The 27,348-nt window shown below is 50.9% G+C and overlaps 2 protein-coding genes across 7 annotated transcripts in view; one reads left to right on the forward strand and one right to left on the reverse strand.

Annotated features, from left to right (window-relative positions):
* Nucleotides 1-28: 28 nt before the first annotated feature.
* On the reverse strand, nucleotides 29-25,768 carry COMT (catechol-O-methyltransferase). Of its 4 annotated transcripts, XM_039872868.1 has the most exons (9): nucleotides 25,749-25,768; nucleotides 25,660-25,693; nucleotides 20,401-20,680; nucleotides 19,340-19,533; nucleotides 18,894-19,025; nucleotides 5,669-5,948; nucleotides 4,608-4,801; nucleotides 4,162-4,293; nucleotides 29-757 (listed from the first exon to the last, which is right to left on the reverse strand). In XM_039872868.1, the coding sequence occupies exons 3-9, from the start codon at nucleotides 20,678-20,680 to the stop codon at nucleotides 557-559; spliced, it is 1,413 nt and encodes a 470-aa protein (XP_039728802.1). In that variant the 5' UTR covers nucleotides 25,660-25,693; nucleotides 25,749-25,768; the 3' UTR covers nucleotides 29-556. The 4 variants fall into 4 exon arrangements, with proteins under 4 accessions (XP_039728802.1, XP_039728804.1, XP_039728805.1 ...); XM_039872870.1 differs by lacking the exon at nucleotides 25,749-25,768 and having other exon boundaries at nucleotides 25,660-25,707; XM_039872871.1 differs by lacking the exons at nucleotides 25,660-25,693; nucleotides 25,749-25,768 and adding an exon at nucleotides 25,586-25,604.
* Nucleotides 25,742-27,348, forward strand: part of TXNRD2 (thioredoxin reductase 2) — a 51,479-nt gene continuing 49,872 nt past the window's right edge. For 2 of the 3 annotated variants that reach the window (XM_039872874.1, XM_039872875.1), the window contains exon 1: nucleotides 25,787-25,926. In XM_039872874.1, coding sequence (XP_039728808.1) covers nucleotides 25,815-25,926 — 112 coding nt within the window. In that variant the 5' untranslated portion in view covers nucleotides 25,787-25,814. Of the gene's footprint in view, nucleotides 25,927-27,348 lie in introns of all 3 variants that reach the window. The other variant, XM_039872873.1, reaches the window with a different exon arrangement.

The raw sequence follows: 27,348 nt of genomic DNA on the forward strand, positions 1-27,348 counted from the left end.
GCATTGGTCGAAAAGCACTAAGTTGATCTCATATCTAAATATCTAGATCTTTTATTATTTTAATACCTTTAATCATGATATTGGTATATAAGATTATTAACAGCCAATCTTAGTAAAATTACATCTCATTAAAAAGACGAAAGAACTCAGAGGAATCAGAAGCACAGTGTGTTCGTCACAGTGCCATCCCTGGGGCGTTGCTGCCACCTGGTGACGGCAAACCTCAAGGACAGACTGTAGGTGCATAGCCCAACAGTTTGCAGATTTCCCAGCTTCCTCCGGCTTCCTGTGTCCAAGGACCTGTCTACTTAGGAAACCCTACTGGAATGCTGGTGAAGGTGAGTTAACTCTCACAGTTACCACCTGCCTTGATCTGGTATTTACGGATATGTCCTAGATTTATTGCAGTGATTATGCACCTTGAGCCAGTGCCCTTGGGATAGATTCAGTGTGTGATAGCCTGGAGCTGCGTGCAGAGGGGTCTGTGTGGGAGGGTCTTGGCCTTGCGGACCTCAAGTGTACTGCATTGAGGACAGACCTAGAGCAAGGTAGGCCATCAAGGCTGCTCTGGGCTGCCTGGGCCCATGTAGACAGCCTTCTCCAGGCCATCGACAGCATGTGCATGCTCCAGGTAGGAGGAGAAGTGTGTGCACTCAAAGCGGCTGCTTCCTCGCACGTGTGCCAGGAAATCCGGTGCTCCTGGGACGATGACGTTGTCGGCCAGTAACACTGTCCCCTTCCGTAACAGGCCATACTCCTGCAAGGGACAGATGGTTGGAGGAGGTGAGGGTCGGGTGCCCAGAGAGCTTGTTCCAAACCAGCAGGACAGGTGTGTCCTGGCCAGGCAGAGGCTCCATACGCTGGCCCCGGGTTTAGCTCCACCCCAGCTCCTGGGGTCACGACGATCTCCCCGCAGTTGTCCCATCTCCTCCTTGGCAGTGACCACTACAGGAATGGGCTGTGCTGAGCACGGGTCCCACCTCTAGAACGTCAGTTCTGTGAGGAAGGATCTTTTCCTCCTCTGTTTACTCTGGCATCCTTGGCCCCTAGAACTGTATGGTACACAGGTACACAGCTAGAGCAGATGATGGGGCCAGGATTCGGGCCACAGTGCTAAGGCCAGTGGCTCCTGATCACCCGGTGCCAAGAAAACGTGGCTTTTCCACGTGAGAGAAATACCTGGTGCCCTGTTGTGGGCTGTTGGAGGTGGTCACTGGAGGTGCCATCTGGCCTGATTAGGGTGATCGTGTAGGGCTGGGGTATGAAAGAGGGGCAGATCTCCCCACTCACAAGCCTGCCCCTCTGGGGTCGTCTTTGGACACCCCTAAGTCCCAGCATATGACACGCCCAACCTCCATCAGCACCTGGGCGCTGGGTAGCCAGCTGGCATTCCCGGGCCTGGGCTCTGCAGAAGGAAGGAACGGTTGGATATAGCCAAAGTCTTCTAGCATTCATGGTCTCTCGAAACTGGGGGAGGAGCTGCTTAGAGTATATGAAACGAGAAGCCTTTTTTTTTTTTTAACATAATCATGACAGTTAAAAAAATAAGAAATCCCAAACATGGAAAACAAAAACAAGTGGCCCCAGGTGTCTCTAAAATTATCAGCAGGACTACATGCATGGGGCATATCCAAGTGACTGAAAATCACGGGGCTATAACTTTACCCTTCCGGGATGTGCCCTAGCACATAGTCTTACAGGGGTCTCAGCCCTTGTGGTGGCAGCAGTCACTTGCAGCCTGTAGGCTGTGGGGGAAACAGCGCCTTGCGGCCAGAGCTGCACAAAACACAACCCATCCTCCAGAATTTGAACAGAAAGTATCACTATAAATCATGGAGTGATTTCTCTTTAAAAAAAAAAAGAAAAGAAAAGAACTTTCCCGCAATATTGCCTAAAAAGTCCTAGAACAGACAGCAGCCTGGGAGGAGGCACCCCCCGCCCAGGCCCTAGGAGGGCAGCTCAGGTCTGGAGCAGGAATTGTACAAGTTGAGTCAGGAACGGGGGCTCCAGCCTTGTGTGGCTACAGGGTTGTGCTCAAGGACTTGAGGCACTGCTGACAACAGATGAGACTATCAGTGGATTGAAAGATACCAGTCACTAAAAACCATCAGTTAGTCATGAAAGGAGGGATGAAGGGAAGAAAGCTTTGGTCATCTTTGAAGGGTACTATGGCCCAGCCATCCTCGAGAAAACTGGTCATAAGGGAGAAGTTGGCACCTTTACCACTTTCCCCAGACACCCTGTGCCTCCTGAAAGAGGACACGGAACCCCTGGAGACCTCCGGCCAGAAGCTCACCACATCTGAGCAAGCCTCTTGTGCTAACAGCCTTGGGGTGGAAACGGTGTTCAGAGGACCAGGGAGCCTAGCAATGAGGTGGTTTTAAACCAGCTTCAGAGTTCTTTGACCTTCAGCAGGTAGATATGGGCTAGGCTCAGGGACTGGCTTCTGACAAAGAAGACAGAAGTGATGGTGTGTGGCTTCAGAGACTAGGTCATACACGGCACCTAGGCCCTCATTGCTCCTTCTGTCTGTTACTCACTCACTCACCTCTGGCTTCAGTGGGGAAGCTAGAACACTCCAGCAGCCGTGTGGAGATGGCCTATGTGACAAGGGACTGAGACCTCCTCAAAGTGGCTGACTTTGAATTGCCACCTGCCCCTGCCAGTCCCTGAGCCCCGACTGAGGGGAGGTGTGGCCGGGGTGCTGCAGAGCTCCGGCTGCAGGGATGCAGAATGCACGCTTAAAAGGTACAGCCATTCTCATTCATGACTTCTCTTTTGAGATAATTACCAGCTCTGAACAAGGAGCACTGAGAAAACTATTAGTTTCCTAGTTACTAAATGGCCACATTTTCTGCTTTTCTGTAAATGCAGGCCCCTATAATTATCACATACATCAAAGCTGCTGAAATCCTCCTGCTCCCTGTGACACAGGCCCAGCTGCATTGGCCACCTGATCTCAGCCCTCAACACCCGATTTCTCGGTTCATGCCCCTCTGTCTGGTGGGCCTCCCCCAGCCCAGGCATACTCCACAGCTGCCCCATTCCTGGCCTATGGGTCTCCTCGTAATTCCACCACCGACCTCTTGTCTCAGCCAAAGCAGGTGACTGGTCCAACTTCTCGTCTCCAGATCCCCTCCCTGTCCACTCCCAGTGCTTGGCGCCTCCCAGAAGCTCCGGGCACCCTCCCCACAGCCATCCCTTCCCACTCTCCACACGCCCAACAGGGATCTTTCCTGAAGACAGGTCTGACTCCTTCCTCACCTGCTAGAGCCCTGTGACCCTGCCTACGTGGCATCTGAGGCCCTCCACACACAGCCCCTGTTCACTGCCCCAAATCTGTCCCCTCCGAGAACATTCGTGCCCTCGTGCCCTTTCATGCCCGCCAGGCCAGTGCTGTTTCCTTCCCACCATGTCCAGGCACCTGGCCCTCCACTCGCACCAGAACCACTGGGTTCGAGGTGCTGCCTGGCCTCCAGACAAGGCTCCAGCGGCCATGCTCTCTGTGCTCAAGGCCCCCTTGCACTGGGCAGTGTCTGGCCCATGGGGGAGGTGAAGTGGATGAGCACGGGATGGACAATGTCAGCTGGGATGCCGGGGCAGGACCAAGCGTCCCAAGCGCTCTGTGACAGCAAAGGAGCTGCTAAGTGTCCCCTTGACCACCCAGAAGGGACAAGGCAATAGTTATCAGTATTAAGTTCCACACGTCAGCTCACTAAAGACCCCAAGCTCCACCCTCCTGGGGACAAGGCTGCCCCACTGGTCACCACGTGGTGCCGATTGAGCAATTGGCACTGAGGGCTGGCACAGTTTGGGGGTGGGATTGGGGGACGGGAGCACAGGAGGACGTACAACAACGAGACTCGGGAGGAAGAAGTGCAGGAGAGATGCTGATTTCCCCAGCCAGCACCAGCCGTACAGCTGGGAGAGCTGGCACGGCTGTCTGGCTGCTTCTGTTCTGCCTCCTCTGCCTGTGCCCTTTCAGATCAAACCATCTGGTCCATGGGTTCACCCCACCCTGCCACCCTGGCACAGGCAGGGCAACATGAGCCACCTGTGGCCCCCAGGGCCCCTGACTCTTCAGAGAGCCTGAGGCCCATCAACAGGGCAGCCACAGCAGCAGTAGCCAGCCCATCCCAGACAGGCAGCTGTGCAACTCACCTCTAGGAGGAGTGTGTCTGGCAGGTACCGGTCCTTCCAGTGGTCAAGGAAGACCATGTCTAGTGTATCCACATCGTATTTCTTTTTCAGCTGAGGGATGATGTCCTGGGATGCTCCGACGACAATGGTTACCTGGAACAGTGCTCCCCATCAGTGCCTATGCCCATGGGGGTCAGAGACTACCCTGCCTGGACTCCCAGGCGAGCGTCCATCGACAGCTTCTTTGGGGTTCTGGGGACAGCCTTGGGAATTTCCTGCTCGGTGAAAAAGGGCAGCAAGACCGCCCTCACAGAGCTGCTGTGAAATCTGGCCCAGGAGGTACTGTGGGCCTGGCTACAGCACGGTGCATGTGGCCTTGAACTACATGGAGCATGCCCTGGGCCCTCCCTCCCACCCTCCCACTGGAGCCTCAGTGTCTATATCTGTCATCAGGGAAGGTGCTGCACCTTGTCCTGCAGGCCTGCGAAGTCCACCATCTGCTGAGTGATGGCGGCATAGTCGGGATTGAGCTCGATGGTGAGCAGGCGGGCACTGGGTGGCATCAGGCGGGCCATCCGTATGGCCGAGTAACCGCAGTAGGCCCCCAGCTCCAGCAGCATGGAGGGGCTCTGCTCCTGCACCACTGTGTCCACAATCTGGCCTGGGGTGGGTGGAGGAGGAGGTTAGCACAGGCAGAGTGAGGAGACTCACGTCCAGTCTTGGGGTTCCTTCTGATTGAGCGACAGCCCCTCCCAATGCCTGGTCCCCAGCCCTCCCCCAAGGCCCCGGTCCCACTGCACATACCTTCCAAGCTCCATTGGGCCCTCAGGCCCCTTCGCCTTTGCACACGCTGGTCCTTCTCTCTTTTCCATGGTCCCTGACTGACTCCAACTTGTCCTAACCAAGAACAGCCCTCTACAGAAGCCCCTACCCCTCCATGCCCATGGGCTGCACTCAGGGCCTGCCTGGCTCCCTCAAGTTGGACAGTTTCAAGGGTTCTGAGGGGGCTGAACAGTGGCTGTCATGTCTGTCCCCAGAACCCAACCGCAGGGAGTGCAGCACAGCACATGCCTATGTGCTACGCTGGAGTCCAAAGGTTAGGGCAAGCTGGGGGAAGGGCCCAGTGCCTGGGCTGAGCAGAGTCCAAGGAGAACTGTGTACCCTTATGCCCAGCAGGCACACACAGGAAACCACTGCCCACCGTGCAGTAGCCCCTGCTGTTGCCTCCAATCAACAATCTGTGGCAAGGGGGAAGGTCTCAGAACAGTGGCCTCCTGGGTGGTTTGTCAAACGTCTTTCCCTCCCTACGGGAACAGTGATGTGGGTGTCTGGGTCTCTGCACTGCCTTTGCCCTTCCTTGTTTGGGGAGTGAGAGGCTGTGCTGGCGGCTTGGGCCTCCGGGACTCCGGGAAAGCCCCTAACACAACACCCGGAAACGGGGTGATAATAGGCCACTACCGTAGGGGCTGTGCTGCCAGGCCTGGGGTCCCCATTCCTGTATTCACCACCCGACAGCCAGGCTACCCACCTTTCTTGCTGCCCACACACATGGCCCACTCCTTCTGTGAGCAGTAGGTGTCCATGGTCTCCAGAACGCTCTCTGGGTCTCCCGCCACTGCATGCTGTAGCACGTGACGGAGTATGCGCTGCTCCTTGGTGTCACCCATGAGCAGTGTGTAGATGGTGTTCAGGACTAACTCGTTCCAGTAGAAAAACAACAAGTCTTGATATCTCAGGAAGAGCAATAGCACTACTAGTGCCAGGCCCAGTGAGAAGGCTGCCAAGAGGAGGGGCGAAACTTCCAGCATCTGCGATAAGACAAAGGTAGGATAGGCAGGAGGGGAGAGAAGGGGTTGGAAGGGAGCCAGGTACAGGGCAGCTGGCTTCAGTGTTTTGTAACTGGCCAAGCAGCCCTGCAGCCAGCTGGGGAGCCTAAAACCTCTTGGATTAGTGCAGAGCTGCCCACCTGACTCACCTGCTCGCTCCTAAGTTTAATGGTGCTCTGATTGGCCCCCTTATGCTGATGGCGGCCAAGGTTTAAGAGCTCAACCAAGTGCCCCAGTGCCAGGGGAGCAGAGTTCCCTCTGGCAAACAGCTTCTGGCTAGGACCATAGCCTCAGATGGCAGGTGTCTGACAGTCCTGCCTGGGGGCCTGCTGATCATAGCCTCCTTGTCTGAGCTCTTGCTCAGTGAGTCCAGGGTCAGCCACTGCCCTGACCGAGAAGGGCACAGCTGGCCCAAGCAGAGGACACACGGCATAGGTGAGACCAGCCTATGTGCAATCCCCATGGGCACCCACTTGGGACAGTCTGGGATTCTTGTGTGAGTTTCCAAATAAGGACACAGGCAGTCACTGGGCCAGGCACACTCACCACCCTCCTTGGGGACAGCCACACATGGCAATTCTATCCCCGACCTTCTCCTGGCATGCCACCCTTTTGGGCAGATAGCTTGGGACCCAGTACCACAGGGCTGGGCCTGGACTCCCAGAGAAGGGCAAATGCTCAGATTTCAGTCCAGAGACTTGAACATGTTAACGATGACAGAAAGAGGAACGTGAGAAGCTTCTTTGGTCACTCACAGGTCATTCGCAAAGAAAGGCCCTCAGAACCCTGCTCTCCAAGAAGTTCCCACTTGGAAAGCGCACCCAGGAGAGCAGGTAGGCCGAGGGCCTCAGAGAGGGGACCCCTCGAGGACAGCCTAGGGCTCTAAATCCCAACGCCCTGACTGTGAGGAGGCGGGGGCTTGGCAGACAGATCAGAGAACAAGCAGGAAAGCTGAGACCCTGCCCAGGGGAATGTAGACACCCAGGTCTCTAGGTTCTCTCAGGCCATGTGGCCTAAATAGGCTGAGTGGACACATGCTCAGCAGGTCCAAGTCTGTGCACCCAATGTGTCCGAATCTCTGGCCCACTTCCCTGCTCTGAGCACCACGCTGATTTTCAGAGTGGCTTTCCCAGCCAGCGCCTGCCCTCCGTACTCTTTCTCTGAGCTCAAGAGCAAGGCAGACAGAACCTGTGTGGAGTTCTTTTGCCTTGAGATCATGATTAACAGAAACTGTAAAGTGAAAATGACCAGAGTCAATATCCAGCCCACATCATCCCTACCCTGAGGCTAGCTTTGCCCTTCACCTTTCCCTCCTCAGAGGTGAGAGCACGGAAGACCCAGAGAGGTGGCAATAGCCCAGGACACTGAGGACAGTCTTTCTGGTCCTCACCAGCACTATCCAGGTTATGAGGGCACACGCACCAGTGCCTCATAAAAAGCAGGAGAAATGAACCACTTTGCTGAAGCTCCATTTTCCATGAAAGCAATCATCAATTTGGGAGACATATAAGACCAAGGGCTAGTTACAAAGAGCACGTATGAATCAATGAGAAAAAGATGAAGCCAAGAGAAAAGGGGGCCAAGGTGGCAAATACGCAGCTTACGGAAAGACCAGAAGCCCCAGGCATGTGCAGGAAACTAGGTGCAGGACTTGGCGCCAGTGTGATTGCCTCTGTATGAGATGGACCCTGGGCCCCACCAGCCTGACAAAACTGATCTTTCTGCTGGAGCTCCTAGGTCCCCGCTGGGAAAGGGCTTTCACAGGGCAGGACATGTCACACAGGTGCAAGGAGCACATGGGGAGAGGGCAAGGTGGATAAGGGCAGAGTGTCTCTCTTTTAGGGAGCAGATGACAGGAAACGGTAGGGAAAGGCCTATTCCACCTAAAGTGTCCATGACTTTCCACTGTGCTCCTGCCTGCACGTTAACCACACACCTGTGTTGCTTTATTTAACATTATATTACTAGTAGTGTGTTTGGGTGGTGTGATAATGGGCCATTTTGTTTTATTCTCTGTATTAAAAAAAGTTAGTGTTAGAAATAAATATCTAAATAAAGAAGGAATATTCCACTTAAATAGTGAATTACTTGGTGGACTCTGGGATCATGAACTATAAATTTCAATCCCTATGATACTGGAATTGTGCAAGAATCTGCCTTTTAAATTTCTGTCTCCAGGTCTGTCTGTTCATAATCTTGCAAGCATCATGTCCCTCAGAGCTGACATAAGGGAGCAGGGAGGGGCCCCACCTGTGCGGCAGTCAGAATTGGCCTCCAGCCGAAACACAGCCATAGCTCCTCCCCTTTCCTGTCAAGAGAAGGTGGCATGCCTGACAGGCAGGGAGGCTCCAAACAATGCCAAAGTGGTCCCACTGTGCAGAGACTGTGATGCTTCCCTGTCATCCACCATGCCTACCTCCCATTGGCCCTTACAGGGCCTTCCTGGGCCAGGGGCATGGGGCTCAGGGAGACACTCGAGGTAGTGCCCTGCTGCCATGCAGTGCTTAGGGAAATAGGCTTCATGCTCACTTCACCTGGTCCTCTAGGATCCCGAGGAGAGTTCTGGGATTCTCTTATGAGTATGGAAGACTGAGGCCCAGAGAGAGGGACTGGCTGCCCCTGGCCACCAGCTGAGCACTGGCTGCTGGCCTCCTCCCCTTCTAAAAACCACAACCCCATCAGACATCCCTGACAGCAGAGCCTCCCTCTCCCACCCCCCCCACCCCCGTTTGGGAAAACCATTCTGCTCTGCCCAGCTATGCTGGGTGAGGCTGAACCCATCCAGCTGTAGGGGGGAGAACACATCCAGGTCTGCCCAGAGTTTTGTAGAACAAAAGTGAGCAAGTGAGTGAATGGAGGGTAGCGGTGTTGAAAAACCGGGTCATGCCATTAAAAACAAACAAACAAACAAACAAACCAACAAACACATAGACATGGCAGAGGAAGCCATTCAGGGCTTACAGATGTTCTGACCTAGGATTTTCCCCATGAGCTCTTTGTGGGGAAATAAAACACAGGAAGCTCCTCTTGTCTTGGGTCCTGGGACCTGAGGGCCTGCTGCTCTGCCATTGGAAAGAGCCAAGGGAGAGGTCACTCAGTTTCTCTGGGAGACAACCTCAGAGCCCTGTAATTGTCCTGCTTTGGATCCGAGCCCTGGGTGCAGGTGAAGAGTCCTGGTTACCTTATAGAGATGCAAATGGAAAGGATGATGCTGAGGCTTGGCTTCAAAACCACCATGGGGGTGTAAGGGTAACAGGGGGACAAAGGAAACTTGGCCACTGGCCAGGAGGTGAAAGCGTGGAAGCCAAGGGTCACCCTCAGATCCTCTCTGCTTTTGTATATGTTCGAAACATGCCATAACAAGTTTTTAAGTGGACTGCCAAGCACACTTTTCAAATATGTTATCTTGCCCATGGTGAGGGGGAGAAGGCAAGCCTTTGGTGCAGTGTCTTGTGTCAACCTGCATGGCTCTTGGCCTCAGGGGGCAGTACCAGAGGAAGCTGCTCAAGGAGTTCTGGGTTTGGCTGAGGAGGCTGTGCCTTTATGAGCTCTCCACAGATGGCACCTGTGATAGTGTCATGAGAACATGAAAGAAAATGAGGAAGACACAAATAAATAAAAAGACATCCCATGTTCATGGACTAGAAGACTTGATATTGTGACGCTGTCCATAATACCCAGTGATCTACAGATTCAATGCAATCTCTATCAAAATTCCAATGGCATTTTTGCAGAAATAGAAAAATCCATCCTAAAAGTCATGCGGAATTTCAATGGCCAAAACAATTTTGGAAAAAGAACAAAGTTGGAGGACTCACACTTCCTGACTTCAAAACTAACTACAAAGCTACAGTAATTAAGACAGTGGAGTACCAGTACAAGGTAGACATAAAGACCCATGGGACAGATTTGAGAGGCCAGAAATACACATTCATGTCTATGATCAAATAATTTTTTTTTTTTTACAAGAGACTCTTCTTTTCCACTCAATGGAAAAGAAGAGTCTCTTCAACAAATGGTTCTGACAATTCAATTTCTTCCAGCAAAAGAAAACCTGCACTCTTGCTTCATATCATCTATTTAAAAATAACTTAAAATGGATTGAAAACTTTAAGAGCTAAAACTATAAAACTCTTAGAAGAAAATACAGGAGTAAATCTTCACGACCCTAAATTTGGCCATGGATTCTTAGATATGACACCAAAAGCACAGGCAACAAAAGAAAAAAAATAAAAGTAAAAACCCTAGCAAGAGAGCTAAAGGATAACTCACTGAATAGAATAGGATATAATGTTTTCAAATTACATATCTGACGAAGGTCTAATATTCTGAATATATAACAAACTCCTACAAGGCAACAACAAAAAGACAAAACAAACCAATTAGAAAATGGGCAAAGGACTTGAATATATATATTTCTCCAAAGAAGATATAGAAATGACCAACAGGCACATAAAAAGATGCTCAATATCATTAGTTATTATGGAAATGAAAATCAAAACCACAATGAGATACCACTAGGATGGATGTTTGGGGGAAAAAAGGAAAATAACAAGTGTTGGTGAGGATGTGGATAAATTGGAACCCTTGTACATTGCTGACAGCAATGTAAAATGGTGCAGTTGCTATGGAAAATAGTTTGATGGTTCCTCAAAAAGTTAAATATAGAATTACCACATGACCCAGCAATTCCAGTCCTAAGTGTATACCCAAAATAATTGAAAGCAGGGACTTGAACCAATGCTTGAAACAATGCTTGTACACCCATGTTTATAGCAGCGTTATTCACAATAGTCAAAACATAGAAACAACCCAACTGTCCCCTCAACAGATGAATAGATAACAAAATGTGGCCTATTCATACAGTGGAATATTATTTAGTTGTTAAAATTAACAAAGCACTGATACATGCTACCACGTGGATGAACCTTGAAAACATTATGCTACGTAAAGCCAGACACAAAAGGATAAATATTGTATGATTACACTTACATGAAATATCTAGAATAGGCAAATCCATAGAAATGGAACGTAGAATAGAGGTTATCAGGGGCTGGGAGGAGGGGTAATTACTGCTGAATGGGTACAGTTTCTGTCTGGGATGATGAAAAAGTTCTGGAAATAGCGGCAATGGTTCCACAACAGTGCCACTGTATTGAATAAAAAGAACGCAGCGGAAAACAAACAACACAAGCAGCCCCGGCTTCTGGCCCTCTCTGTTCAAAAAGGGAAAGGGACATGCCATTCTCCATAAGGAAGTAGGATGCAGAAGAACAGCCCAGCTCCTCTCTCCCTGGTGAACCCATGCACTCAGGAGAGCCTTTCTGCTGGCCTGCTGCCTGCCTGCTGAGCCCAACTACAGGGCCTGCATGGGCACCTAAAGTGATGCCTGCCTCCTGGGATGCACACTCATCTCCCTTCTTGGAGGCAGTGGAAGGGGCCTTCCTGTCACCGCAGAAACTGCCCACCCACTTACTTCTTTCAAACAGGCCCACAGTGTGTGTATCCAACATCCATTTCCTCAAAGACAGCACACAGACCTGGGCGAGGGACAGGCCCTCTTTCTCAAAACCATAATAACACCTCCAAAAAACCTTACTTATGTAAACCCATTGTTAAGTATTCTCCTGGCAACCCCGAAACCATGACCTCCATCTGCTCCGATCACTACGAATCCACCTCGAGACCCCAGTTGGCAGCTGGGCCGAGGCCCCCCGCCACGCTCAGGCCGAGGTGGGAGGCAGGCAGATGGGCCACTGACATTGATCTTTGTGACAAAAGTGCTTTACCGCATCCAATCTCATGCAGTTAAATTTGACCAAGGCCCAGCCCCCCAACATCGGCATACTTATTTTCACATTTAACACATTCTAGATGACACTCATGTTTCCTTAAAGGAAATGGAAACGTTTATCATAAATATATTGCAAGTAAGCATCAGTGGATGAGTTACTGAGACTCTTAAAAATTCTTTTTAAAGATGAACTAACTATATGACCTGGTTCCTAAGCTCATTTTTTAAAATTGTAAAAGATCACTAGAAATGCCTTTGGTGCCTTTGCAAAGATCTCAATCTGCTGTTGCACCCACTATTTCGAAAAGCCTGGGCGAGGAGCAGGATGGCACTTGTGAGTGTGGCTGCTGCAGTGACAGAAGAAAGGTCTCAGCTGAGAGCAGGCCTAAAAACACAAGGAACATTCTGGGGACAAAAGCGGATTGGCTGGTCATCTGCCCCTGCAGACCAGCAGGACAGAGACCAAAAGCCTGCTCTACCTGGTAACTGGGAATGTTCTGGCAGCTCTCAGGCGCTAGGAACAAAACCCCAGCAGCTTTCTGGTTCCAGCCCTGCCCCTGTATGTGGGCTGAACATGACCTCATTTCATTCCTCATGGTGGAGGGCGGCACCCACAAAGACCTGTCTCATCTCCCTCTACTGCTCATTTGGGCATCTTGTGGTGATTCTGACTCCTGACTCACTGCGCCATATGCACGTTTGTTAGCAGTGGGGGCAGATTTTGCTTTTGCGATTCTGAGTATCTACATTGAAGCCGAGTGAGAGGCCAGGTTTCCTTTTAAGTACCTCTGGGGCTAGAAGTCCTTCCTGGCTCCCGGGGAGGCCTCTTTGTTTTCCTAGTTGATCCTGCTTCTTCCATGGGAGCTTCTCATAGACCGAACTCGCTTCTTGCACCCCTGCTGACTATGTCCATCACGGCACTCCGTCCACTTCCTTTTCATTGGTATGACTTTACTAAGGATGATTTTGGAACTTTAATGGCTTCTCTGGGAAACTGCAGATCTCTTCAGAGTGGCTCCTCTAAGATCTCTCATCCTATCATCTGTGCTCCTCCTTCCTCCTCCACCCTCTAATCATCGCTCGAGAAACCTTGCATCCTCAGATATATCCCTCTGTAAGCCCCTACCTCTGTCCACCCTGCCAGGCCTTCCCCTCCAGCCCCTCACTTCCACAGCCACTGGGACTTTGAGAGCCCTGCCACATCGGGGGCTCTCAAGGGATTCAAGGACCCCAAAAAGTAACCACCTTAGGCTGAAAAAGAAAACAAAAGCGAATCGGAAACAGACCTTTAGTCTATGCCTCCATAAGATTATATATCAGGGCAACAAATCTTAAAGGTCCCCTCCACAAATACTGGTAGAGAGCTTTAGCCCTGAATAGGTAACCAACCTGCTTCATCTGCCAGAAACACAATTTGGATAAAAATATTAAATGGAGCAAAGACAAGGTCCAACTCTTACTTAAACTAGTGAGCTTTATATACACTTGACCCTTGAACAATATAGGGTCAAGTATATATTATATGTATTATATACTGTATTCTTAAAATAAGTAAGCTAGGGGAAAATTTTCATTACGAAAATCATAGGGGTGGTTCCACAGAGTAGTGGTTAGCATGTCTGCTTTACACGCAGAAGGTCCTGGGTTCGAGCCCCAGCGGAGCCAAGGCCCATACGGTGCCAGGCTTCAGGTGTGTGCCACGACGCGTGAGAGGAGATGCTCCCGCCCCCCCGCCCCCAGAGATCCAGTTAAGGGGAGACGGCAACATCCGTAGGTCAGGGGTGGAAGAGTGGCGTGATAAAAAAAAAAATGTTCATAAAAAATCATAAGGAATTGAAAATACTTACGGAACTGTATGTATTTATACAAATCCACATACACGTGGACCACTGCAGTTCAAATCCGTGTCGTCCAAGGGTCAGCTGTAATTGTATTTATGCCTGACACATGGCTACAATTTTTAAATGGAAACTGTATTATCTATCTGTATGTTTATTTGCATTTGTTTATTATGTATGTACATGTTACATATTTCCCCTCCTCCAGATTATCAAATTAATTCATAAAGTCCCTTAAAAGAGCTCTATCCTAATTAGCTTAGAGAAAAATAAGTGCTTATGTAAACTAAAATGTCCCCAAACTCCCAGAAATATAGGAATCAATTCAACTGTTTTTTAAGTTCATGTAATTTAGGTAAATTTTGGTAAATAAGACTAGCTTAATATTTTGATTTAATAAAATAAGTATATACTTTCAGAGTTGTTAACATTAAATATAATGCAAACACACATTTATCCTATACGAGGTTTACTAGTCAAATAAGCTAACGTTATATCTACAAGATTATATAAATGATGAATGTGATTTGAATCAAACTGAGTCGCTATTGTGTCTAACTTTATTTCAACAATAACTGTGTTTTAGGTCTGCCTGAAAACAGTTTCCAAAATCTTTTTGTTACTTGTAACCTTAGAGTTATGCCAAGTTAACTTAAATAATATATATTCATTGAGTAACTAAAAAATTTCTAACTAAGAGAAAGTGCTACACCAACCATTCATTATTAAGCATAATTTTATACACTTTTGGCTTATTTTTATATGGTACAGAGAAGCTATAGATATCTGGGTCTGTTAATAAACATGTTTGTGCCACATTTCTAAAATTTATACTATTAAAAGCATATACCTCTACAGATTATGAAATGTTGTAGTCATAAAATTTGCTAATCTGCTACAGAATACTGTATTCTGGCTTCCCAGGTGAGGCAGTCTCCAGGTGGGGGGCTCCGCCCAGTCTGCAGATATCCCTGTGGGGCTGTGACTTGTGTCCTCAGCCTGGCCAAAGGAGAAGCAGTGCTGGGACTGGGAGTTCCCCGGGCCTGAGGGTGGCGTTAGCATCCTGTCAAGGGGAGTGCTGCCATGTGTTTGGTGACAAAGTAGAAGACAGCGGGAGAAAGAAGGAGCGCATTGGTCGAAAAGCACTAAGTTGATCTCATATCTAAATATCTAGATCTTTTATTATTTTAATACCTTTAATCATGATATTGGTATATAAGATTATTAACAGCCAATCTTAGTAAAATTACATCTCATTAAAAAGACGAAAGAACTCAGAGGAATCAGAAGCACAGTGTGTTCGTCACAGTGCCATCCCTGGGGCATTGCTGCCACCTGGTGACGGCAAACCTCAAGGACAGACTGTAGGTGCATAGCCCAACAGTTTGCAGATTTCCCAGCTTCCTCCGGCTTCCTGTGTCCAAGGACCTGTCTACTTAGGAAACCCTACTGGAATGCTGGTGAAGGTGAGTTAACTCTCACAGTTACCACCTGCCTTGATCTGGTATTTACAGATATGTCCTAGATTTATTGCAGTGATTATGCACCTTGAGCCAGTGCCCTTGGGATAGATTCAGTGTGTGATAGCCTGGAGCTGCGTGCAGAGGGGCCTGTGTGGGAGGGTCTTGGCCTTGCGGACCTCAAGTGTACTGCATTGAGGACAGACCTAGAGCAAGGTAGGCCATCAAGGCTGCTCCGGGCTGCCTGGGCCCATGTAGACAGCCTTCTCCAGGCCATCGACAATATTTGAGTACTCCAGGTAGGAGGAGAAGTGTGTGCACTCAAAGCGGCTGCTTCCTCGCACGTGTGCCAGGAAATCCGGTGCTCCTGGGACGATGACGTTGTCGGCCAGTAACACTGTCCCCTTCCGTAACAGGCCATACTCCTGCAAGGGACGGATGGTTGGAGGAGGTGAGGGTCGGGTGCCCAGAGAGCTTGTTCCAAACCAGCAGGACAGGTGTGCCTGGCCAGGCAGAGGCTCCATACGCTGGCCCCGGGTTTAGCTCCACCCCAGCTCCTGGGGTCACGATGATCTCCCCGCAGTTGTCCCATCTCCTCCTTGGCAGTGACCACTACAGGAATGGGCTGTGCTGAGCACGGGTCCCACCTCTAGAACGTCAGTTCTGTGAGGAAGGATCTTTTTCTCCTCTGTTTACTCTGGCATCCTTGGCCCCTAGAACTGTGTGGTACACAGGTACACAGCTAGAGCAGATGATGGGGCCAGAATTTGGGCCACAGTGCTAAGGCCAGTGGCTCCTGATCACCTGGTGCCAAGAAAACGTGGCTTTTCCATGTGAGAGAAATACCTGGTGCCCTGTTGTGGGCTGTTGGGGGTGGTCACTGGAGGTGCCATCTGGCCTGATTAGGGTGATCGTGTAGGGGTGGGGTATGAAAGAGGGGCAGATCTCCCCACTCACAAGCCTGCCCCTCTGGGGTCGTCTTTGGACACCCCTAAGTCCCAGCATATGACACGCCCAACCTCCATCAGCACCTGGGCGCTGGGTAGCCAGCTGGCATTCCCGGGCCTGGGCTCTGCAGAAGGAAGGAACGGTTGGATATAGCCAAAGTCTTCTAGCATTCATGGTCTCTCGAAACTGGGGGAGGAGCTGCTTAAAGTATATGAAACGAGAGCCCTTTTTTTTTTTTTTTAACATAATCATGACAGTTAAAAAAATAAGAAATCCCAAACATGGAAAACAAAAACAAGTGGCCCCAGGTGTCTCTAAAATTATCAGCAGGACTACATGCATGGGGCATATCCAAGTGACTGAAAATCACGGGGCTATAACTTTACCCTTCCGGGATGTGCCCTAGCACATAGTCTTACAGGGGTCTCAGCCCTTGTGGTGGCAGCAGTCACTTGCAGCCTGTAGGCTGTGGGGGAAACAGCGCCTTGCGGCCAGAGCTGCACAAAACACAACCCATCCTCCAGAATTTGAACAGAAAGTATCACTATAAATCATGGAGTGATTTCTCTTTAAAAAAAAAAAGAAAAGAAAAGAAAAGAACTTTCCCGCAATATTGCCTAAAAAGTCCTAGAACAGACAGCAGCCTGGGAGGAGGCACCCCCCGCCCAGGCCCTAGGAGGGCAGCTCAGGTCTGGAGCAGGAATTGTACAAGTTGAGTCAGGAACGGGGGCTCCAGCCTTGTGTGGCTACAGGGTTGTGCTCAAGGACTTGAGGCACTGCTGACAACAGATGAGACTATCAGTGGATTGAAAGATACCAGTCACTAAAAACCATCAGTTAGTCATGAAAGGAGGGATGAAGGGAAGAAAGCTTTGGTCATCTTTGAAGGGTACTATGGCCCAGCCATCCTCGAGAAAACTGGTCATAAGGGAGAAGTTGGCACCTTTACCACTTTCCCCAGACACCCTGTGCCTCCTGAAAGAGGACACGGAACCCCTGGAGACCTCCGGCCAGAAGCTCACCACATCTGAGCAAGCCTCTTGTGCTAACAGCCTTGGGGTGGAAACGGTGTTCAGAGGACCAGGGAGCCTAGCAATGAGGTGGTTTTAAACCAGTTTCAGAGTTCTTTGACCTTCAGCAGGTAGATATGGGCTAGGCTCAGGGACTGGCTTCTGACAAAGAAGACAGAAGTGATGGTCTGTGGCTTCAGAGACTAGGTCATACACGGCACCTAGGCCCTCATTGCTCCTTCTGTCTGTTACTCACTCACTCACCTCTGGCTTCAGTGGGGAAGCTAGAACACTCCAGCAGCCGTGTGGAGATGGCCTATGTGACTAGGGACTGAGACCTCCTCAAAGTGGCTGACTTTGAATTGCCACCTGCCCCTGCCAGTCCCTGAGCCCCGACTGAGGGGAGGTGTGGCCGGGGTGCTGCAGAGCTCCGGCTGCAGGGATGCAGAATGCACGCTTAAAAGGTACAGCCATTCTCATTCATGACTTCTCTTTTGAGATAATTACCAGCTCTGAACAAGGAGCACTGAGAAAACTATTAGTTTCCTAGTTACTAAATGGCCACATTTTCTGCTTTTCTGTAAATGCAGGCCCCTATAATTATCACATACATCAAAGCTGCTGAAATCCTCCTGCTCCCTGTGACACAGGCCCAGCTGCATTGGCCACCTGATCTCAGCCCTCAACACCCGATTTCTCGGTTCATGCCCCTCTGTCTGGTGGGCCTCCCCCAGCCCAGGCATACTCCACAGCTGCCCCATTCCTGGCCTATGGGTCTCCTCGTAATTCCACCACCGACCTCTTGTCTCAGCCAAAGCAGGTGACTGGTCCAACTTCTCGTCTCCAGATCCCCTCCCTGTCCACTCCCAGTGCTTGGCGCCTCCCAGAAGCTCCGGGCACCCTCCCCACAGCCATCCCTTCCCACTCTCCACACGCCCAACAGGGATCTTTCCTGAAGACAGGTCTGACTCCTTCCTCACCTGCTAGAGCCCTGTGACCCTGCCTACGTGGCATCTGAGGCCCTCCACACACAGCCCCTGTTCACTGCCCCAAATCTGTCCCCTCCGAGAACATTCGTGCCCTCGTGCCCTTTCATGCCCGCCAGGCCAGTGCTGTTTCCTTCCCACCATGTCCAGGCACCTGGCCCTCCACTCGCACCAGAACCACTGGGTTCGAGGTGCTGCCTGGCCTCCAGACAAGGCTCCAGCGGCCATGCTCTCTGTGCTCAAGGCCCCCTTGCACTGGGCAGTGTCTGGCCCATGGGGGAGGTGAAGTGGATGAGCACGGGATGGACAATGTCAGCTGGGATGCCGGGGCAGGACCAAGCGTCCCAAGCGCTCTGTGACAGCAAAGGAGCTGCTAAGTGTCCCCTTGACCACCCAGAAGGGACAAGGCAATAGTTATCAGTATTAAGTTCCACACGTCAGCTCACTAAAGACCCCAAGCTCCACCCTCCTGGGGACAAGGCTGCCCCACTGGTCACCACGTGGTGCCGATTGAGCAATTGGCACTGAGGGCTGGCACAGTTTGGGGGTGGGATTGGGGGACGGGAGCACAGGAGGATGTACAACAACGAGACTCGGGAGGAAGAAGTGCAGGAGAGATGCTGATTTCCCCAGCCAGCACCAGCCGTACAGCTGGGAGAGCTGGCACGGCTGTCTGGCTGCTTCTGTTCTGCCTCCTCTGCCTGTGCCCTTTCAGATCAAACCATCTGGTCCATGGGTTCACCCCACCCTGCCACCCTGGCACAGGCAGGGCAACATGAGCCACCTGTGGCCCCCAGGGCCCCTGACTCTTCAGAGAGCCTGAGGCCCATCAACAGGGCAGCCACAGCAGCAGTAGCCAGCCCATCCCAGACAGGCAGCTGTGCAACTCACCTCTAGGAGGAGTGTGTCTGGCAGGTACCGGTCCTTCCAGTGGTCAAGGAAGACCATGTCTAGTGTATCCACATCGTATTTCTTTTTCAGCTGAGGGATGATGTCCTGGGATGCTCCGACGACAATGGTTACCTGGAACAGTGCTCCCCATCAGTGCCTATGCCCATGGGGGTCAGAGACTACCCTGCCTGGACTCCCAGGCGAGCGTCCATCGACAGCTTCTTTGGGGTTCTGGGGACAGCCTTGGGAATTTCCTGCTCGGTGAAAAAGGGCAGCAAGACCGCCCTCACAGAGCTGCTGTGAAATCTGGCCCAGGAGGTACTGTGGGCCTGGCTACAGCACGGGGCATGTGGCCTTGAACTACATGGAGCATGCCCTGGGCCCTCCCTCCCACCCTCCCACTGGAGCCTCAGTGTCTATATCTGTCATCAGGGAAGGTGCTGTACCTTGTCCTGCAGGCCTGCGAAGTCCACCATCTGCTGAGTGATGGCGGCGTAGTCGGGATTGAGCTCGATGGTGAGCAGGCGGGCACTGGGTGGCATCAGGCGGGCAATCCGTATGGCCGAGTAACCGCAGTAGGCCCCCAGCTCCAGCAGCATGGAGGGGCTCTGCTCCTGCACCACTGTGTCCACAATCTGGCCTGGGGTGGGTGGAGGAGGAGGTTAGCACAGGCAGAGTGAGGAGACTCACGTCCAGTCTTGGGGTTCCTTCTGATTGAGCGACAGCCCCTCCCAATGCCTGGTCCCCAGCCCTCCCCCAAGGCCCCATTCCCACTGCACATACCTTCCAAGTTCCATTGGTCCCTCAGGCCCCTTCGCCTTTGCACACGCTGGTCCTTCTCTCTTTTCCATGGTCCCTGACTGACTCCAACTTGTCCTAACCAAGAACAGCCCTCTACAGAAGCCCCTACCCCTCCATGCCCATGGGCTGCACTCAGGGCCTGCCTGGCTCCCTCAAGTTGGACAGTTTCAAGGGTTCTGAGGGGGCTGAACAGTGGCTGTCATGTCTGTCCCCAGAACCCAACCGCAGGGAGTGCAGCACAGCACATGCCTATGTGCTACGCTGGAGTCCAAAGGTTAGGGCAAGCTGGGGGAAGGGCCCAGTGCCTGGGCTGAGCAGAGTCCAAGGAGAACTGTGTACCCTTATGCCCAGCAGGCACACACAGGAAACCACTGCCCACCGTGCAGTAGCCCCTGCTGTTGCCTCCAATCAACAATCTGTGGCAAGGGGGAAGGTCTCAGAACAGTGGCCTCCTGGGTGGTTTGTCAAACGTCTTTCCCTCCCTACGGGAACAGTGATGTGGGTGTCTGGGTCTCTGCACTGCCTTTGCCCTTCCTTGTTTGGGGAGTGAGAGGCTGTGCTGGCGGCTTGGGCCTCCGGGACTCCGGGAAAGCCCCTAACACAACACCCGGAAACGGGGTGATAATAGGCCACTACCGTAGGGGCTGTGCTGCCAGGCCTGGGGTCCCCATTCCTGTATTCACCACCCGACAGCCAGGCTACCCACCTTTCTTGCTGCCCACACACATGGCCCACTCCTTCTGTGAGCAGTAGGTGTCCATGGTCTCCAGAACGCTCTCTGGGTCTCCCGCCACTGCATGCTGTAGCACGTGACGGAGTATGCGCTGCTCCTTGGTGTCACCCATGAGCAGTGTGTAGATGGTGTTCAGGACTAACTCGTTCCATAAGATAAACAACAAGTCTTGATATCTCAGGAAGAGCAATAGCACTACTAGTGCCAGGCCCAGTGAGAAGGCTGCCAAGAGGAGGGGCGATACTTCCAGCATCTGCGATAAGACAAAGGTAGGATAGGCAGGAGGGGAGAGAAGGGGTTGGAAGGGAGCCAGGTACAGGGCAGCTGGCTTCAGTGTTTTGTAACTGGCCAAGCAGCCCTGCAGCCAGCTGGGGAGCCTAAAACCTCTTGGATTAGTGCAGAGCTGCCCACCTGACTCACCTCCTCGCTCCTAAGTTTAATGGTGCTCTGATTGGCCCCCTTATGCTGATGGCGGCCAAGGTTTAAGAGCTCAACCAAGTGCCCCAGTGCCAGGGGAGCAGAGTTCCCTCTGGCAAACAGCTTCTGGCTAGGACCATAGCCTCAGATGGCAGGTGTCTGACAGTCCTGCCTGGGGGCCTGCTGATCATAGCCTCCTTGTCTGAGCTCTTGCTCAGTGAGTCCAGGGTCAGCCACTGCCCTGACCGAGAAGGGCACAGCTGGCCCAAGCAGAGGACACACGGCATAGGTGAGACCAGCCTATGTGCAATCCCCATGGGCACCCACTTGGGACAGTCTGGGATTCTTGTGTGAGTTTCCAAATAAGGACACAGGCAGTCACTGGGCCAGGCACACTCACCACCCTCCTTGGGGACAGCCACACATGGCAATTCTATCCCCGACCTTCTCCTGGCATGCCACCCTTTTGGGCAGATAGCTTGGGACCCAGTACCACAGGGCTGGGCCTGGACTCCCAGAGAAGGGCAAATGCTCAGATTTCAGTCCAGAGACTTGAACATGTTAACGATGACAGAAAGAGGAACGTGAGAAGCTTCTTTGGTCACTCACAGGTCATTCGCAAAGAAAGGCCCTCAGAACCCTGCTCTCCAAGAAGTTCCCACTTGGAAAGCGCACCCAGGAGAGCAGGTAGGCCGAGGGCCTCAGAGAGGGGACCCCTCGAGGACAGCCTAGGGCTCTAAATCCCAACGCCCTGACTGTGAGGAGGCGGGGGCTTGGCAGACAGATCAGAGAACAAGCAGGAAAGCTGAGACCCTGCCCAGGGGAATGTAGACACCCAGGTCTCTAGGTTCTCTCAGGCCATGTGGCCTAAATAGGATGAGTGGACACATGCTCAGCAGGTCCAAGTCTGTGCACCCAATGTGTCCGAATCTCTGGCCCACTTCCCTGCTCTGAGCACCACGCTGATTTTCAGAGTGGCTTTCCCAGCCAGCGCCTGCCCTCCGTACTCTTTCTCTGAGCTCAAGAGCAAGGCAGACAGAACCTGTGTGGAGTTCTTTTGCCTTGAGATCATGATTAACAGAAACTGTAAAGTGAAAATGACCAGAGTCAATATCCAGCCCACATCATCCCTACCCTGAGGCTAGCTTTGCCCTTCACCTTTCCCTCCTCAGAGGTGAGAGCACGGAAGACCCAGAGAGGTGGCAATTACCTTGCTTTTCATGAATTTTTCTTGTACAATATTATCAGTCATAATTTGTTATTATTTAACATATTATACATTATAAAATACAAATTTCCATGTTAAATGCATTGTTTTACTAATGAACTCTCATCAAATCTTTAACCATGGCCATTTTAATCTTTTATTATTCACAGGTAGTTTTTGGTTCACTCTAATTTTCCTCCAAAAGCATTTGCAATGGGATACAGGCCAGAGTACTTCACCTTCAACAGAAAGGGACTGCCTGTGAGATGCATGGAAAGGATTATGATGGGTACTGTGGGCCAGCCACAGACATTTTGAGGCAGGATAGTTAGCCTAGGAAAGCTCTCTCTCCCCTCTAGGATATGCTCTGGAATTTTTCCTTAGTCCCTTACTCAGCCCTCTCCCTGTTCTGACTCAGAGCTTGCTGAGACTCCAGCACCAGCAAAAAGCCAAGCCTGGACACAAGATAGATGACCTCGGGCAGGCCCCTCCCTCCAGGTGGCTTGAGAAACAAGCAAGACCAGGAGGCAGTATGGATAATCTTGGGACAGGCCCTCCCCTAAGAAAACAAAAGCCAGTAACTCAGACAGTTCAGGGCTTTTTCTGAGCTGTGAGCACTTTTAAGTGTGTACTTTGGCTTGAATAAAACTTGTGCTTTCCTGCTTGCTGTTTTTCATTGTCCTCGAATTCTTTCTCAAGGCATAAGACAAGAACCTGGTCACTGGAGCTCCAGGTCAGGGTCTCTCTTTGGACTCCTGCACCATTGAGCTCTCCAGCATCAATCTCATGGGCATGGCTTAAATAATTTTCAGACTGTGGATGAAAAAGGAGCCATACCACACCTGACAAGCTCAGGGTAGGACCATACAAACTCAGAGACTGAAAGTAAGCACACGAAATGGTCCAAACGTAAAAATTCCTAACTGAAAGTGAGTCATGTCAGGTAGTCAGTCCTAGGCCTATAGTCTCCTTGAAGTCAATCTTTACCTGAAGTGAGCCTACTGTCTTTTTGCATTTAGGATAACATATCTTTGAAAGGTCAGAGAAAATATTACTCTGACCTTTCAAAGATAAGTTATCCTAAATGGAAATATTCTTTTCCAGACACCTCAGGGAGCAATCTCAGGTACCAGAGCAGGAGACTACAGGACCCCTCATTGTTATCTTTTCTCCCAATACCATCTCTATGTGATACAAATGTTAATTATTAACTATCCTGTACCCACTGATGTAAAAGTATGTGTTTCTCTATTTTGTCTTTTTAGCAAATCCCAGAGATTTCTCCTCTTTGCTTTCTCCTGCTCCCTTAATCAACCACCAATGGATTTCATGTAACCCTCCTTACATTTCCTCCTTCTGTTCCAATGTATAAAGTAAGCTCCAAAACTACCATTCTCCAGAGCAATTTCTCGATCTGTTGAAATTTTGCTTCCTGGTAATTGTAGTCAGTTTGGCTCAAATAAAGTCATAAAAATTCTCTACAGGTTTGGATGTTTCTTTCATCGACAAGACCACCCCACTGTTGTGCGTAAGGTCCTCCAGACCTCTACCAGAGACACTGATGGGCTCATGAAACCACTAACCAAGTTCAAAGAGAACAAGAATTAACTACATGGGACTAAGTACACTGATAAAGGATGATTATAATTTTTTTATGGCATTTGTGTGAAATATTGTTGGATCTTTAATGTTCTATTTTGTGGATGTAAAAAAAAAAAAACCCCTCTTTTTTTCTTAAGCTATCTATGACTCATAACAATCTAGCAAATTATACTTATATGAGCAAAATTGAAGCATTTATCTTTTTCTCCCTGCCTGATCCCTCCCCAAATCAGAAACTATTATAGAGTATTCTTATTTTCATGGCAATATAGTTGTTTGCATAGGTTCAAAATGAATCTGTCCTTCTTGTTGATAGGGCACAATTAAAAAACATTGGTTATACTACCAAGGAATGCCATATTTGAAAATGATACATAGAATCAGTTATGACCAGATAGTTTTAAGGAACTATGGTCGACTTTATGGAGTCAATGCTTATAAGCCTTCTTGAAAAAATGGCCTGGTACCTGGCTTACAGTGTTCCCAGCCTTCTGGTGAGCAAGGAACGTCACCTCTTGGCAGGCCTAGGAACCACAGGATATTTTGAAGACCTTGAGAATTCACCCAGATCTCTAGGTGAAGTTTGATGTTAAGTTCTTGGCTTCCTAGCCTTAAGAGATTAAAAAAAAAAATCAATTTGAGATTCCTATAAAAAGTTCCACAAAGAAAACTTAAAAAGGTCTGTATGGTCAATTACCATTCTTGTTGAACTTATATAAATAAATCGGGCCAACTTTAATGAGACCAGAATTATTTTAAACAAGAATAATTACTTTGATTATCATTGATCAAAAAGGCAAGTGGCTGTAGAGAAAAATTTTATGTTTCACTGGAGAAAAATGACATACCCTTGTGGGTTATCAGCTTCTTGTCCTGTTCACTGTCTTTAATGTTTTATTATCTACCTGTGAATTAGACTGCATCCAGCCATCTTACACACTTTATCAGCCCTCATCAAATCATTTCTAGTTTCCTTCGCTATCTGGGTCTAACTCTTCAAGCTGATGTTTCCACTTTCCTCCCTCCCTCCTGACTGACATCACTGAAAACTGAAATCTGACTGCCCAACGTAGTTTCTAACAGCTCCAAGCTGCATTCCTAGGATGGCCTTTGTAGCAATTAAGATGCCTGAGAAAACTTGAGGCTGCCAAAAGATGTGACTGTTCCAGCCAACACCTGAGGACGCATCTCATCTCCCAGGCTCTGTAGGAGGAATCTAACTTCCATAAGTGCCAGTGAGCAAACCCACGTGGGTGTCATGTGAACCAAACCCCCATTCTACTTTCTGTAATTTTTCACTTCCCTCTCTCAAGCACCGCGCCCCCCCCATCCTCCTCCCCACTCATTCGTTCTCCCTTTAAAACACCCAGTTGCATTTGAGCAAATCAACCAAAATGGAGCTCCTCTCTTTCCCCTACTATAAATAGTTACTGAATATAATCTGTCCTCACTGCTTTAGTTAGTGTCTGGCTGTGTTCATCTATGACACCGCTGTCCTGGGGCCTTGCCCAAGGCCTCCAAAAGGGAATCTGTTGGGAGGATCAATGAGCCTTTCGGGGCCTGGGCCTCCACAATTCTCCCACTTCCAAGGGTCTGATTCCAGCTTAAAGACGAAGTATGACCCTCCTCCCATGGCGAGTCAGACCTTGACTCTGCAACCTGGTCACCAGGTCAAAGCCCTCCCCCAGGGACAGGACTCCACCCTAGGAATCTGTAGTCCCATGGGAAGTGGGACACCCCACTCCTTTCTGGACCCCTATCCCCTCGTCGGATCCTGCCATACCAGCACAGAGCTCTCACTCCCTCAATCCAGTTTGGTACCCACCCCTCCACCCTTGTCCAGAGACCCCTGCCCAAAGTCGGATCCCTCCGTCCGCGTCCGAATATCCAACCCCGCCATCGGAATCCCTTATTCCCGATCCAGAAACTCACACCCAAGGTCAGAAGACCCGCGCCCACTTCGGACCCGTTCATGGTCTGGCCTCATGGCCCGCGCGCTCACTCACCTCGCCCTGGCGGACATGCAACAGCGGACGCGCCCTGGCGGACGCGCCCTGGCGACGCGCCCTGGCGACCGCGCCCTGGCGGACGCGCCCTGGCGGACGCACCCTGGCGGCGCAGGCAGCGCGGCGGGCAGCCCTGCCGCTGAGGCCCCGCAGCTATGGCGGCGACCGCAGTGAGAGTGAAGGCGCTGAGGGGAGACAGCGGGCGCTTCCGGTGGCGGACGCCGGTCGTAGCGGGCGGGGTGCGGGGCGCGGCGCAGGACGCAGCAGGTAGGGTGGGTGGGGTCCGGCCAGGAATATGCGTGCATGGGTGTCCGGAAGGGGTGTCCATGTAGGAGGTGTCCCCGCGTGAGGCAGTCTCAGCTGGGACAGGGCTCCTCCGCTTCCAGCCACCCGCAATCCCCTTTCTAGATGAAGAAACAGCTGGGAGACCACCGTGCCAGAGGTTCTGCTGGGTAGAGTGACCTGTGCTGGCTCCTTCCCACTCCCAGCCTGATATTAACTGTAGTCCTGACTAGATGGCCTACCTCCAGAGGTTGCCAGGGACCATTCCCCCCCGCCCCCCACACCCTGTTGGCCAGACCTGGCTACCTCCTCCCCAAGGTCCTAGCTTTCACATGCAGCAAGTGCTCAGTACATGCACATGCAGGAAATCAATGAGGGTGTTGTAGCCGCCAGCCCCCGAAAGACACACAGACCACCAGAAACCAGTGAGTTATAGGAAACACACTCTTTATTCAGCCAGCTGGATCTGCCAGGGATACGCAGACCTCAAATTAAGCAGCCCTGAAATGTAGAGGTACAGGGTTTTTAAGCCCTAAATCCCATTCCTCATTCTATCTTAAACACAAAGGTCTATTTTTCTTCAGTTTATTAACTGTCAACCCATAGGTCGGTTGTGCAAGCGGGGATACAGAAGCAGAAAGCTTGTTAGAATGTTATGTTCCCATGGGCGATAGGCAAGCAGTAATTTTCCAGCCAGCACAAAAGGACTCTAGGTAACAGATGGACTCTGAGCACCCATTGCTGGCTGATGTTCTGCAGGTGCCCCGGGGGAGGGGAGAATATATGACATCCTTCTGGAGCCACTAAGGGATGCTTACCAAACCAGGACAGTAATCACATAACCACCAGTACTAGGATGCCACCAGTTTTGGAGCAGGGGCTGGTGACTCAGGAGAGTCAGAACCCAATCTCCCAGAGCTGTCCCACAGTGCCACCACATCTGCCATGGTGGTATGGCTGGCCCCATGCATCAAGGTGCTACCCACCCCATATGCCTGTGCGATAACCCACCTCCAGACCTGCTTTTGGACAACTCCCTATTGGGAGTGTTGAGGGGCCTGGGTAAGGATGGGATAAAGGCTCTTTCACAGAGATGGCAGCTGTGGGAAGAAGAGTGACCACACCCTTGGCCAATGATGGACTGGAGAAAGAGGGCTGACCATATGCTTAAATGGACAAAGCTATGTGTTGCTGTGGCCTTGGGGAATCCAGGGGAATCCAGGGGAGCCAAGGGAAAGATCTGTAAACAAGAGCTGCCTCTGAGGTCACACACACAGGGCCCTTCAGGCTGAGGGTAAGCCCACGGCCTTGGGGTAGAGTGTTTTGTTTCCAGCTGGGCAGGAGGCAAGGATTCTGCCCCCAGGGCTTCAGTGTTGAGGAGCAGATAGGGCCTGGAGACAGTGCCAA

The sequence above is a fragment of the Pteropus medius genome, unplaced genomic scaffold (genome assembly GCF_902729225.1).
Source record: "Pteropus medius unplaced genomic scaffold, Ma_sr-lr_union100, whole genome shotgun sequence".
In the NCBI taxonomy this organism is placed as follows: domain Eukaryota; kingdom Metazoa; phylum Chordata; class Mammalia; order Chiroptera; family Pteropodidae; genus Pteropus; species Pteropus medius.